Source organism: Aedes albopictus, chromosome 3 (genome assembly GCF_035046485.1).
Source record: "Aedes albopictus strain Foshan chromosome 3, AalbF5, whole genome shotgun sequence".
Lineage (NCBI taxonomy): Eukaryota > Metazoa > Arthropoda > Insecta > Diptera > Culicidae > Aedes > Aedes albopictus.
The window spans coordinates 204642065-204656550 of NC_085138.1; the positions used below are offsets into that span (position 1 = coordinate 204642065).

A 14486-nucleotide genomic window follows, 5' to 3' on the forward strand; every position below is an offset into this window, starting at 1 on the left:
TACCGCTCGCAGTTAATTTGGATGGGTTCCAGGGATGTAGGTTGAAGGGGTTTGCTTGATGCATTATGCCATTCCCCAACAAACATAGTGGCCTCACAACTGGTTCTCGAACGCCGAGCTCCATCGTCGATGTCATCAAAAGCCAATAGCGACAGAAATCCTGCAGCGAGAGCGGAAGTAGCTTGGCCACACTATGCAGGCACAGGAACGAAATCTGCAAGAAAGCGTGCAACTAAACATTGCAGCAGAGGCAGGCCCATGAGCTCATGGTGGTACAGCTTCAACAAAAAATAAGGGAAGTCTACAGAAATTGAGGCGATGGCGGGTAGTTGTTCGGGATAGAGATCTTTAACTCCGGACCTCAGTCTCACTATGGTGTGGTTGTATGCTCGGCAGTAGGAAGGTTAAACTGAATTAATGCTAGAAGACGAAATTAAACGACAACAAACGAGCTCACCATATGTTGCATTGCAACTACTATACACAATACATGTGACTGTTCAACCGAATGCAACAGCTAAAACGGAAATCCGAAATATTAAATGATGCGGAAAAACAATTGTTCCCTCATACATCCAGAACCTACTCTAGGAATTCGACTTGGCAATTCAGAATAAAATTTAAGGTTTTTAATTGCGTTTTATTTCTTTCTTTGTAAAAATTTAACAAACATGCGCTGATAAATTATACTACTGCTGATCTGTCGTTCATTGCCATCTAACATGAGAGAATATTTCGCTTCTGCCGGATTGATGCTACAACTCGAGGATTGTAACCAACGCTGACTGCATTGTATTGATCCAACGGTGCCCTCAGTAGAACAATAATCTGTTGTAGGTTGGTACTTAACGTTAGGCTCATTTCCTCGAGAACGTTTCCAAAATACTCTGCAAATATAAAATAGACGTAGTAAAAAATGGATTATATCCAATCTTAAAAAAAAGACAGGATTTAGCGTCGTAATGTTTTCTAATAAGGGGGTGTTCAACGGACTCTTTTTGCGGCCTACTAGAGTTAGCAATGACGTTGTAAGGTATGTGGAACCACTAACGCGGATCGATTTGCTTGACAAGGAGTGAAGAGATTTGTTAAGAAAAGAACGCACTGCGGGCCGCCATGATATAGCATGGGACTTAACAAACGTAGCCCGTTACAAGAAGAAGCACCGCCTGAAGGATGCGGAGCGTGAGGGAATAGAACTGTTGTATCGTTTTCAAGAAAAACGGAAGTAATAACACAACTCATGCCGAAAAGCCTTCGTGCCACAGTTAAAATAAATAAAGATGGGAACTTCTCGACGAAAGAAGTACCGACCTACGATGATCGGAAGTAGGAATTCTACGAGAACCTGAATGTCATAGGAGAACGCAAGCACGGCAGATCAAAGCAGCGGAAGAATGACTAACGTCAGCAGTGCGGTTGATGGAAATCAACCAACTTCTTCGCTGACTGAAGGATGCCATTCAATACAACAAAAAGGCATATGATAAGAATGGTATATTGCAGCTGGACTACTCAAATATTGACCATTTGTTTGTACCGATTGATTTTAAGGATGTGGAAAGCCAAACAGCTGCCGAAGAAGTGGAAGGAAATAAATATGGACGACAATTATACTATACGGTATGCAACATTCGAGTTCTACGACAAGGCGATAGACTTGCATTCCTGCTCAAAAGTTTAAAGGGTGTCTGCGGATAGCCGAGTGTAACAGCCGATATATCAGGCCAAACATTTCAATAGGTCCTATCTGCATTTGAGAGGCTCTCTTTGATCACTTTCTCTTTCAAGTATTGCAATGTAATGGTACACGTTTCAATTATTTTTGCAGTACAAATCAAAAGACGATTGTATTGACCATCGTTTAATGCAAGGAGACAATCATAATACAAATAAACAGCTGAGATATTAACGAAAGAGAGGGAAACCAAAGAGAGCCTCTCTTCTGCAGATAGGACCTTTAGACATGTTTGGCCTGATAGATTTTCAACAGATCCGGTCAATTTGCGTTTTTCGTCGATAACGTAGACACCAACTACAGAACATTTCGAAAGATGGCAGAGCTGTACACTCGCCTGAAACGCGAAGCAGCAAAAGTCGGTGGTGCGTAAGCCTTGGTATCAGTGTTACATCAGACGGTGATACCTTCGAAAGGTTGTTGAAATTGGTCTGTTCCACGGTAACGGTTAACATCAACGTCAGCCGTCAAATAAGGAGACGGGCATGTTACAAGAATACCGAATAGCATCACTGCAAAGATTGCTTCCGAAACAAATCCAGATGGTGACGACATGAAGCACATCAGACAAGGTGCGACGAGTTTAACCCTTTCCTTCTCACGACTTTGAACAACTATTACTATTCCAAGAAAGCGTTTCCGATAAAAGTTCATGCACAAAAGTTACTGCAAATTGAGCAAACTTTTCGAAATCAACGTAAACAAAATTTACAACTAATTATTATTTAGTATTTTGATTATTCATCAATAGTTTCACTATTGAAGTAAGTAGTTGGCAGTTGGGTTTACATAAAGAGATAACAATCATATTCTAAATACTATTGCATCATATTCATTTTCCGTTTGTCTCGAGTTCGTCGAAAATTGATGGTGCTCTAGAACAACTATGGGAAGTAGAGGCGTATTGTTGACTCCATCTTATCTTAAGATGTAGGAACTAAACAAATGAAAAAAAAAATGAGATAATCACCGATATCCGTAGCCAGCTGCTTTGCTCCGGATGCCGACAGGCTTAGTATTTCGTCAATTTTCTCTTGGTACATGGCTGTGGTTTCCTCTACAATAAGGAACAGCAACACATCGGCACAGGCCTTTTCCCCTTTGTACTTGTCCTCGCAGAACTCCATTATACATTTCAGAGCCGGTGAGGGGGACAGCAGCAGTGGCTCCAAATGTTGGGGAAGGGTCAGCAGATATTGGCCGATCTGGGTTATGTACTCCTGCGGTGCGTAGCTGTAATCGGGAAGGTCATACCCTTCGCTGTGTTGTTTCATTGTAAACTCCACCTGTTTGAATTGGGCTTCGATGTATACGAATATGTGTTTCAGCACGCAATCATGGATCTCAACGGCTACTTTTTGCAGGGTTTGCAGTTCTTTCGTAAATATCGAGCTATTTGCCTCAACTGATGGCATTAGGATATTCCGCGCTTTTGTGTTGTGGACAAGAATTCGCTGATTGCAGATAGTGCTATTGTTGGTATCACCTTCCTTAGGTTCCATAAAAGCGAAGATTTTCTTCTCGCATTTTTCAATAATCTGCATGAAATCTCCAAGATGTTGCAGCAAGTTAAGATTCAGCTGCATAAGACTCCAGTTGATTTCATCTGTTTGATTAAGGGTCAGCTGTTTCTGCACGGTTGAGTACTTTTCAACATAAAGCGCAACAAAACCGCGGAACACGTTGACCAATTGTGCCAGAGATTTATTCTGCGTAATACTTGAGCAACGATTGATTGCCTCGTTGAACCATTTCAAACTCTTTGAATTGCTCGCATCCAACATACTGACGTTTTCAGCTACGCTGGCACTGTTCATCTTCATATCGTTCAACATCCTATTCGAAAGGCTTCTTTCGAGAGAAGGATACTGTTCGACAAAGACATCAAAATACAGGAAGATTGCGGAAGATAAATCATCAACTTTATCGGCTGGTAATTCGATCAGAATTTTCTCCAAAGCATTAGCAAATTGGTAATCACTAGCTGCAATAGACGCAAGATATTCGAATTTGCCAGAGGACTTCTTCAACTGATTCATAACGAACGACTGTTTCTGACTTTGTAAAATTTTCAAGGCATCCACAACGGTATCTAAAGGTTCCGCGTGACTCTGGAAAACTTGTTTGCACCATTTTTGTTGATTTTGAAGAAACTCCAAAACCACATTATTAAACTCAGATAGGACGTTATTCAGGTCGTAGCTATCTTCGGCTTCGGCAATTTTCGACCATTTTTCTACTAGTGCGTTCTTGTGTACTGTTCGGTAGCATTGCTTTAGCTGCGGCAAACGTTCGATTATTCTGAAAATTTCGACATATTTGAGACATTGCGTCACATCACCCTGCTGAATAAACTGTATGACTGCTGGGCTAGCTAAAGCTTCCATCCGATTGGTAAAATATTCAAACTGCTGTGTGCGCTCGGTTTGACCTGGTAGACCGGCCTGCGCAGATATCGACTTCTTGAGATCGATAAACTTATTCTTTGATCCGAAAATGTCATTCCTCTCAAGTAAGTCGTCCAGTTCGGCCGTTAGTTTGCCCCATCCATCTGATTCCTTCATGCCGTGCTTGGCCATGCTTATTTTCTGGTACACCCCTTCTAGCCGTTCCAACTGATGCATGTAGACGCCCGTGTCCCTGTTCACGTGGCTAATGTCGCTCTGCAGCTCACGCATCTTTTCTGTTAACGTGGCCACTTCCGTTTGGATCATTTTGACGTCTTTTATCACGTGGGGCATGGTGACTATCAGCTGGTGGCTGGACTTTTCCAAAGAGTAGTTCATCTGTTCCACATACAGCTGAAGCCTCGACACCAGAGACGAAACCATGGCCTAGAAAAGGAGTTTAAGCGATGTTAGTTCATTGTTGAACATGTCCTGTGACAGATTGAACACTTAAACGATGAAAATACATTATTATAAGCTTACTTTTTTGTTTTCCACATTTCCGTTAGATTTGAAGTAATCATTTGTCCATTGTACGACGTCAAATGAGTCCTGCGAGAAGCAGCTAAGATCCTGAAATAGTAGTAATACATGTATGATTTGTTGTAGAAAACTTAAAGTTTTTAACGGAATAATCTAAATAAAATATAAACCGTTTTCTTCCAAGGAATACTGAACTGAAACTGAAATTTCTTCGAAGAAACGGTCGGGTGATTTGTTTAATACTTCTCACGTTTAGTATCATACAGGCGTATCACAGACAAATAGACGTCTTACCGTACTCACTTCTCATCGTTACCCTTTTTAATGATTAGTTCAAATATTTTGTAGTTTGGAAATCGCTCGGTCACGGCGCTCGCATCGTTTTTGTTCCTGTTTGACGTTTGCTCACTACTGCCACCTACTGAGTGATTTGCGTAACACAGCCTGGTTAGCATTGGGCGATTATGTTTCCGTGACGATGATTTTTATCGCAATTTGTTCCAAGTGATACGTCTATTTGTCAGTGGGCGTATCTACAATGATCGATTTCTATTCGGATTATTCCGGAAAATAAGACTAATGTTCGGATGATCTCTCGGTGTATTTCGGTGAAGAACAACTAGGACTAGCATCTAAAACAACAAAAACAATCAAAAATGATTTGCATGCCAAGTTATTAGCCGAGGAGAAAATCGATGAAGAGAAATCGATCATTGTAGGTACGCCCGTATGATATTGAGACTTAGTTCCGTACACTTTTTGTATCAATCAAACTAGTTTTTACGTTTTATTCGTGTATTTCAAAAATGGTTACAAAACAATGGCGTCTTTTGCGCCCGCGATCGCGAATACTTCTGTCCAAAGCTGGCGGAATTCAGGGTTGCCAACTTGTGTTGTTACTTCTCTCCTAGGGATGCACCGTTCCTCAGGCCATTCAACAAGCTTATAGCAGTGGGCGATTACGTTCCCTTACATTGCGCCCCCTGGTGTGACACTGGTTTGTCATCACGAATATCTCCTTCCAAACAAATCTTCTTCAGCTTGGTGCATGGTCGTCGGTATGTTCCCGAATGTGTTCGAACTTCTGCAACTCTAACTATGTTGTCATCGCCTGTCCAGCATCTCTTCACAACAGCTAGGGGCCACTTGCCACGTTCGTTGATCATATCCGACACGTAGACGATATCACCTTCTCCTATCTCTCCAACGGATTGACACCACTTTTGTCTTGGAAGCAGAGTCGGCATATACTCTTTAACCCAACGCCTCCAAAAATTGTCGATCAATTTTTGCGCCTTCCTCCACTGTTTTCCCCAGTCAAGATCACCCTGGTTGAAAACCCCTGGTGACTGGACATTGCTTGATGCCCCAATCAAAAAATGATTTGGGGTGAGGGCTTCACAATCATTGATATCAGAAGACACATAGGTTAATGGGCGACTGTTGACGAGGTGTTCGGCTTCAATTAGTAGTGTTTCCAGCACTTCTTGCCTCGGTGCTCGCTCTTTCAACGTTACTCGTAGCGATGTTCTGATGCTTCTAATCACCCTTTCCCATGAACCACCCATGTGGCTCGCCGCTGGCGGATTAAACACCCACTGTATGCCTTTTTCCATCACTTCTCGTTCGACATCTCCGAAGCTCAACTGATTCAACGCGTCTTTCAATTCTCTATCAGCACCCCGTAGATTGGTACCATTATCAGAATAGATTTAATCAGGTTTTCTACGTCGCGCCATCATTCGTCGGATTGACATGACACACGAATCTGTTGTCAATGAGTGAGCCATCTCAACGTGGACGGCTCGTGTCGTCATGCAGATGAAGACTACTCCATACCTCTTTTCTCTGCGCCGTCCAACCGTAACTTCGAAGGGCCCGAAAAAGTCCATGCCGGTGTGTGTAAAAGGATGCTTATACATTTCCACACGACATTCCGGGAGCTGCCCCATGATTGGTATGATCTGTTTGGGCTTCGTAACACGACAATACTGGCATCCGAAGATGATTTTCCGCAACAAACTTCGAAGGCCAATTATCCAGTAGGTTTGCCTGATTTCATTCAACACAAGTTCACGTCCATGATGATGAGCCCGTTGATGATAGCTTTGAACTAGTAGAGATACAAATCTCCCTGATGCTCCAAGTATGATTGGATTCTTCACAGCTGGTTCCACATTTGCTTTGTTCAGCCTTCCTCCGACACGCATTATCCCGTCGCAGTCCAAAAAAGGTGCTAACGTTTTCAGCTTAGCTTCAGCTTTCAACTCGCCATAGTTCATCAAAACAGCGTACTCTTCAGGAAACTGATCCTTTTGCACAGTTTTCACCCATAGCATATTCGCTTCCTGTTCGTCACGTGGTTGAATTTTTCCGTTACTCATCTTGCCTCTGCACATATCGATGAATTTGCGTACAAATGCTGTCGAACGAATCAATCTTCTCCACTGACTGAACCGGTTAACATCAGGCAGCCCTGCATCACATTCGAGCACAGTGTTCACTGCTAATGTTTCTGTACAGCATTCATCTTCAGCTTCTTCGGATGTATCCTCGTTTCCAGCCACCGTTGACCAGTCTGTGACATTGTGCTTCAACATATCCGGTCCGGTGAACCACCTTCCAGTCGTAGACATGTCCAGTTCTTCCGTATCTCTTGTCCCTTCGTCAGCTACGTTATCCAGTGTGGAGACATAATGCCAATCGTCCGGGGATGATTGCTCCAATATTTCCCCTACTTTGTTAGCAACGAATGTCTTCAACGCCTTCTTTGTTTTCAGCCAACACAAAACCGTGCGACTGTCAGTCCAGAAAACAATACTGTGTATGTCTATTTCCATCTCTTTTTTGACCATTAAGGACAGTCGATATCCCAGCAACGCAGCCTGCAACTCCAATTTAGGGACTGACATGAAGCGTACGGGAGCAACCCTTCCTCTCGAAGCAACAAACGAAACATCCACCTGCTCACCTTTGACGACTCTCAAGTACGCCACTGCAGCCATTGCCATAGTACTGGCGTCGCAAAACACGTGAAGTTCTGTCCTATCGCTGGTTCGGAGATTGCTGTTGTAACAACGAGGGACGCGAACATTTGTTATTGCAGAAAGATTGCTCAACCATTTCGACCACTTCTTCCTAGCACCATCCTCCAGCTGGTCATCCCATCCAATTCCACTGCGCCAAATCTGTTGTAGTAGGATCCTTCCTCCGATTGTCATTGGAGTGGCAAATCCAAGTGGGTCAAAAATTGACATTACTACAGACAAAACCTCGCGTTTCGTTGGTACGCGTTTGCCTGAGAGTATAGCTGAATCAATTTTGCAGAAATTGGTCGAGAAAGTGAAACAATCCTTTTCGCTATCCCATAGCAGCCCAAGAACTCGCTGTACTCCATCACTAATATCCGAACTGCACGTTTCTGCTTTCAGGTGAGGTGGGATGCTGTCCAACACTTCTTCAGAACTACATCGAAAATTGCGAATCTCGAATCCACCAGCCTTGTGGACTTGGATGACATCCTGGATAAGCTCTGCAGCCTTGAATACGTCGTCCTCACTTCCCAAAAAATCATCGACATAATGATCGTGCACGATTGCATTGCTGGCTTCAGGATACTTATCAGCATGAAGTTGTGCATTATGATTTTTTATATAGTGAGCAATAAATGGGGACGAATTCGCTCCAAAAATCATAGCTTTCATCCGATAAGTTTGTACGGGGTCTCTGGGACTACTGCGATAAACGAAACACTGTGACCAGCTGTCTGCTTCAGAGATCCAGATCCGGTTGAACATTTCTTTGACGTCCCCAACAAATCCAATTTTTCCACGGCGAAACCGTAGAAGTACTCCTTGCAACGATTTGAGTAGATCCGGTCCGGTGATGAGCATGTCGTTCAGACAAATACCATTTGACTTCGCTGCTGCATCAAACACAATTCGGATTTTGCCCGGCTTCATCACGTTTTCAACTGGGAAATGTGGCAGATACCAGATGTTATCCCTTGGCAACTCGAGCTCTGCATCTGAAACAGCAACAGCGTATTTCTTGTCCAGATAATCTTGCATGATATCTGCATATTTGCCAGCAATTCCCATCTTCGCAATTTTTCGCTCTGTACACTTCAAACGAGACAATGCCATCTTTTTGCTTTCTGGGAAAGGAGTAGAGGACTTATACGGTAGATTCACAACGAACTGCCCATCCACGAAACGTGTAGATTGTTCCATGATTGCCAACGCGCGCCTGTCATCCTCCGAACGCTGTCGATCCGGTTTGCTGATCACAACTCCCATGTTTTCAAGCAGAATGTACGACGTCACCAGATCGTGGAGATTTTCTTCAGCTTCACAGCACAAATTCACGGTGCCAGGATAATCCCCACCAGTACTCACCATCATTGGGCCATGGACTACCCATCCCAAGGAACACTTCGAAATAGCTGGGGCAGTGGCTTCAGATTGATAGACTTCCGTCGTTTTGATAACGTTAATGTGAGGTTGTCCAATCAGCAGCAAAGGTGATTCTCCATTCAAGCACTTCAAATCAGCTTTATTCACATACGGATAACGCGACACCAGCTCTGGGACGTTTACTCTCTGGCCAACCAAATTTAGTTTCCGGACTGTCCTAACTCCTGCCAGGTTGTAGAAAGGTTTTTCCGCTAGATTCTCGCTCACTTCAATTTGGACGTCTTCTGAATTTTCATCCACTTGCATCATACCGCTCATCAAGGTGAAACAAAGCCGTTTATTGCTGCCAGATATTCCCAGGATTTTGGCAACACCAGCATCCAGGATCGTCAAGTTTGATCCCTCGTCGATCAGAGCAGGAATCTCAATTACACCTTTGGGGCCACGAACCTTCACTGTTAGTATCTTCAACAGCGCTTGAGGAAGGATGCGATGATCGTACTTCATCACGTTGACGCTGGGATTGTTCTGCGGTACAGATAGAGGTGCTGTTGCTTCTCCCTTATGCAACAGGGCATGGTGGTATCGGCTGCATCCTTCAACTGGACATTGTTGCCGCCTGTCGCAACGTCCGCTATGCGTTCGCAAGCAACAAAAGCATAACTTCGATTCAATCGCTATTTGAAATCTTCGCTTCGGGTCAGCGGACTTGAACACCTCACACATCGTCACGTCATGAACATCTTTATGGCAGACTCCACACCTTTTCAGTTCACCTTTTCGAGTTTCGCTCCTTATGTTCGATTGACCATGCTGGATTGGTGCGTCGAAAAATCCACCGGCTGCCAAGGTGCAATTGATAGACGAAGCGTATTTTGAAGTTTGCTCCACCCACGCCGCAAAATCCAGTACAGTTGGATCATCAATACCGCGCTCCGTAATATGTCGACCCCACATCATAATTTGGTATTGTGGCAGCTTTTGTAGAAGCAATCCCAAAAGCTCCGGATTGTAGACATGTTGTTTCAAACTTTTAACTCCAGCGGCCAGGTTACGAACAACACCGTCAAATTCAATGAATGTTGACCAGTCAGACACCGCCGGAAGGTACTTGATTTCGTTGATCAAAGCTCGAAGCAGCAGTTCCGGTCTTCCGAAGCGTAGTTCAAGTGCCTTTATGATTTCCTCGCCGTCGACAGACGTCATGAGCATGTGCTGAACAGCTTCACGGGCCTTTCCTACAAGACATTTATTCAGTCGTACTACGTTTTCGATTCCGGAATACTCTCCCGCTTCTGTAGACAAACGGTACTGGTTGATGAACAACTGCCATTCACGAACATTTCCATCGAAGGTCGGCAGATTGTTGTTACCAGTAGATCTTGCAAGCATTCGTTGCATCGATTTCGTAATTTGCAGCATTTCGGTGTTGACGTCTCCGAGTTGTATTCCACGATCTTGCTGTAGAAAGCCATGGCTGTAGGACGCTGTTCCAGACGTGCTCGGTGAATTCAGCACAGCTGATCTCTCTTGCATGCTTTGCTCCAATAGTGACGAAGAATTTGTGTTACGCTGCTGAACGGTCGAATCCTTACCTTTCACCTCAGAGGATGCAGATTGCAGGTTTTGTACCCACCGTTGAACACGATCTAGAGGATCTGCCACTTGAACTTGCCAACAGGGTTCTAACTCGCGCTGCTCTACCAGCTCTTCGTTCAGTTCTGCTTCCGCGATTTTCAGCTCTAGTTCAGCTTTAAGCAGCTTCCGCTGTCTCTCTCTTCTTTGTACCGCCTCTTGCTCTTCCAGTTCCGCCAATTTCCTTTCCGCTTCCAATCTTGCTTTCATCACAGTCACTTGAACGCTTTTAGAAGAGGCAACACTTCTCGCAATCGAGTTTTCCTTCTGATTTTTGTTCACTTGTCCTACCGGTCGTTGAGATTGTACAGAAAATCCATATTCCGTAGTTTGCGCCAACAATGACATTGGCGGTGGCGTCAGCGTACGCGCCGGTACATTTTCCGCAACATTGCCGGCTTCATTAGCTATCGTAAACAGTCGCTCCATGATGGCTACAGCAACCGTTTGCCGCGAACAAGCAGCCTCTCCGATTTGAACATCCAAAATCTCACACGTCGTCTTCACACATTCTGGTTCTGCATTTTCGATTATTTGCAACCTAACCTCGAATTGAGGAGATTGTCGTTCGAAATCAAAGCCTCCGAACCGCAGCACTCTTCTCCGTATCCAATTGAGGGTCGTGTCTTCGCAAAACAAAATCCTATGCAGAAGAACCAGATCGCCCGGTCTTGCGGCATCAATCCTGTCTGCCACAACTCCGCCGTCAGCAAAAACCTTCATTTTTCAGCCTTGCGTATGAACTGTAATCCAATTCGCATTTATTCGTCGTCGAAGGACCATTTATGTATCAATCAAACTAGTTTTTACGTTTTATTCGTGTATTTCAAAAATGGTTACAAAACAATGGCGTCTTTTGCGCCCGCGATCGCGAATACTTCTGTCCAAAGCTGGCGGAATTCAGGGTTGCCAACTTGTGTTGTTACTTCTCTCCTAGGGATGCACCGTTCCTCAGGCCATTCAACAAGCTTATAGCAGTGGGCGATTACGTTCCCTTACACTTTTTATACAATAATGTCTATCGAAACCAGTAGGTGCCATGTATCCCAATAGGCCGTTCCTAATTTGGCAAAAAGTAAACATGTTTTAGAAGTTCTAGATTAGAGAATGATCGTTTTAGCTAAAAACGAGTGGAAATATCGCAATTCTACGCACATTTTTGGCTCTGAAATCATTTGTTTTTTTTTTAGAACCGGATATTTTTTTAGTAAAAAAACACATATTTTGAACTTCCATACAATTTTTGAGAAGTTATCAAAAATTTGGGTATTTGAGGGTTAGTAATGAAATAAAATTCAGTCATCCACATAAGGACCCGCAATAAACGCCTAAAAGTAGGCAAATGAATAAAGTTAATGCATTTTTAAAGGGAATGAATTACTAAAAGCTAAATTGAATATATTTTGGACTTAGCTTAGGATAAAACAAAATCTACACCTAGCATGCATTAAAACATTTTACATGCGTACAGAAATTGGACGCAAACATAAAAATATTTTGGAAGCCTTGAAAAAGTAGCTATATACTTTTTAACCCCCTTGTCCGACGTAATTTAAAATAACGCATGAAACTAAGCACTTTTCAGATGAAATTACTTTAACTCCAACTAATGGAGCCTTGCAAATAGGAAGGATTACACCTCCTGACCCAGACGTTCACCGGAATAAAACTGTCCAAGTGTCTCCAATTTTTTAGGTTCCCAGCATAATTGAAACTACACAGATAAAAATAATGAGATTTACACGTCATGTAAACTACAGTTTAGTCATGTAAACTTACTTTTATGATGGTTTACATGATATATAATGTAAACTTGTGTTATATGTCATGTTAACACACAGAGTCATGCTGAATTACATGACATATAATGGAAGTTTACATGATATTTTATGAGTTTTACATGATATGTCATGTAAACTTCTGTGATATCCCACGCACTAATCATGTGCATAATATGTCACAGAATTTTATACTCTTTTTTTGATCTGTGTATTTACAACTAAAAATGAAGTGAACCTCACAATCTCATTACAAAACATTGATTTTTGCGCCTTAGCCAGCGGTTTGTTTATTTTTAGTAAGCCGTACGGGTAAAAAAAACAATCACATAAAAAGGCACGTTAAATGCATTCAGTGAGTTATTTGCTCTTAGCAAGCATGACACTAGACAACGGACTAGCATGAAACGCCCAGCGGCATACAATAAGCATCAAATAACTATCTGTTAAGAGAAGAACTTTGCTGTTCTGCAAAAATTATCTTGGAAATAAACAAAGTTCTTCGCTTAACAGATAGTTGCCAAATACAGCAATAAGAATCCTAATGACGAAAAATCATGAAGAATGAGTTGCCTCACGGCATGTTTTGGAGTAGAAATGCAAATGTTCCCTGGCACCGGTTCCTCCGGGGCATTCCACAAGGCTCAGAAACATCCAGAAGGATTTCAGGTATCAGGAACCAGCTTCGATAAAGTTCCGATTATTGCTAATGTTTTAAAGTTGTTTCATAAAGAAAAAAAATAGTTCTGATAGAAATACCCCAAATGCCATAACGTTGGTACCCCACGGTAATCCGGAATAACTCCGGAACCATACGGGTTTTGGACTCGTGGCCCATTGTATCAAAACTAGAATAAAAACTGGATATTGTCTCAAAATTTCATTAGTATTGGATAAAAATCAACAGAGTTATGAATTTTTCAAGTTGAAAATTTGTTGTGAAAATGACTTTGGCCTTTTGGGTGTTGATTGTATTTCTTAATTTAGGGAACGTCCATAAATCACGTCGCGCAAAAATCGACCATTTATAACCCCCCTCCCCCCTATGTCACACTTTTTATATGTGACCATTGAAATTTTCGTATGAGTCGTCACACCTCGCTGAATCGCCCCCACACTCACCCCCTCCCCTTCCCGCTTAAAGCATGACGTAATTTATGGACGTTTCCCTTATCCTACTTTCATGATTTCATGGCTAAACTTTGCCTGTCCAAATTATATTCACCTGAGGATGTCCAAACGAACGACAAAAGTATTCACAACTCAAAAAAGTAGCAATCATCTCATAAAAAGCCGGCATATTCACTGAAAACAAGACTGAAAAGACGGCAAAGTGTTGGCGAGGTTTACCGGGTTCTTTCGTCTTTTTTGGATATTTCGGCTTGGGTAAACCAGTACCGCCCCCGGTTCTTACGCATGATTGGAAAACGAGAGTTTTATTCTGCTTAAATTGCTTTCATTATTTAAAGTTTTTGTCGCCAGAAAAGCAAAGTTCATTCATATATATACAAGCGTATTACATAGTAACCTTGCAGCATAATCGATTGGTTTCTACGGAAGCTACGAGATATTTTTTCTAGCGTTGTCTTCAGCCTGTTCAAAATATATCATTTATGCTAGAGCTAGCGGTGTCTCGTTTTTGTCTATTCAGTGTAAAACTAAAATCCTGTTCCATAAACCTTGGAAAAGAAAATCATTTACTCCATTGTAAACCTGTGTTTTCTCATTGATGTGGCTCTAAGCCTCTATGTTATGTACTTACCATATTGGTTCTAGGACTAGGACAGTTCACAAGAAGTGAATTTAAAATATTTATCACATGTGATTATTTCTAATATACAATATAACTTGTTCAACTAATTTCAGTGATTAAAATTCGCAATATTTGTTGACCGATGACGTTGAAAACGGCACAAGAAAACAAGATTCTATATTGTGTGTCAACACGGTGTAACAGTGACAGCACCTGTCACTGTCATTTAAAAAATCC

At 42.4% G+C, this 14486-nt stretch overlaps 1 protein-coding gene across 3 annotated transcripts; it reads right to left on the reverse strand.

Moving 5' to 3' along the window:
• Positions 1 to 619: 619 nt before the first annotated feature.
• LOC109416623 (conserved oligomeric Golgi complex subunit 7) lies at positions 620 to 14409 on the reverse strand. Of its 3 annotated transcripts, none has more exons than XM_029863419.2 (4): positions 14259 to 14409; positions 4669 to 4758; positions 2709 to 4572; positions 620 to 887 (listed from the first exon to the last, which is right to left on the reverse strand). In XM_029863419.2, exons 1-4 carry the CDS (start codon positions 14259 to 14261, stop codon positions 718 to 720), a joined length of 2127 nt encoding a protein of 708 aa, XP_029719279.2. In that variant the 5' UTR covers positions 14262 to 14409; the 3' UTR covers positions 620 to 717. The 3 variants fall into 3 exon arrangements, with proteins under 3 accessions (XP_029719279.2, XP_062714667.1, XP_062714668.1); XM_062858683.1 differs by lacking the exon at positions 14259 to 14409 and adding an exon at positions 11718 to 11774; XM_062858684.1 differs by lacking the exon at positions 14259 to 14409 and adding an exon at positions 4972 to 5201.
• Positions 14410 to 14486: the final 77 nt, after the last annotated feature.

What these genes read in the sequence shown, in the direction of transcription:
- LOC109416623 (XM_062858683.1), bottom strand. Translation starts at nt 11,759, where the DNA reads ATGGCACCTACTGGTTTCGATAGACATTATTGTATAAAAAGT. An exon ending in GACATTATTGTATAAAAAGT is followed by an intron (nt 4,759 to 11,717) that starts GTAAGGGAACGT and finishes CTACTATTTCAG; the next exon opens with GATCTTAGCTGCTTCTCGCA. An exon ending in GAAATGTGGAAAACAAAAAA is followed by an intron (nt 4,573 to 4,668) that starts GTAAGCTTATAA and finishes CTCCTTTTCTAG; the next exon opens with GCCATGGTTTCGTCTCTGGT.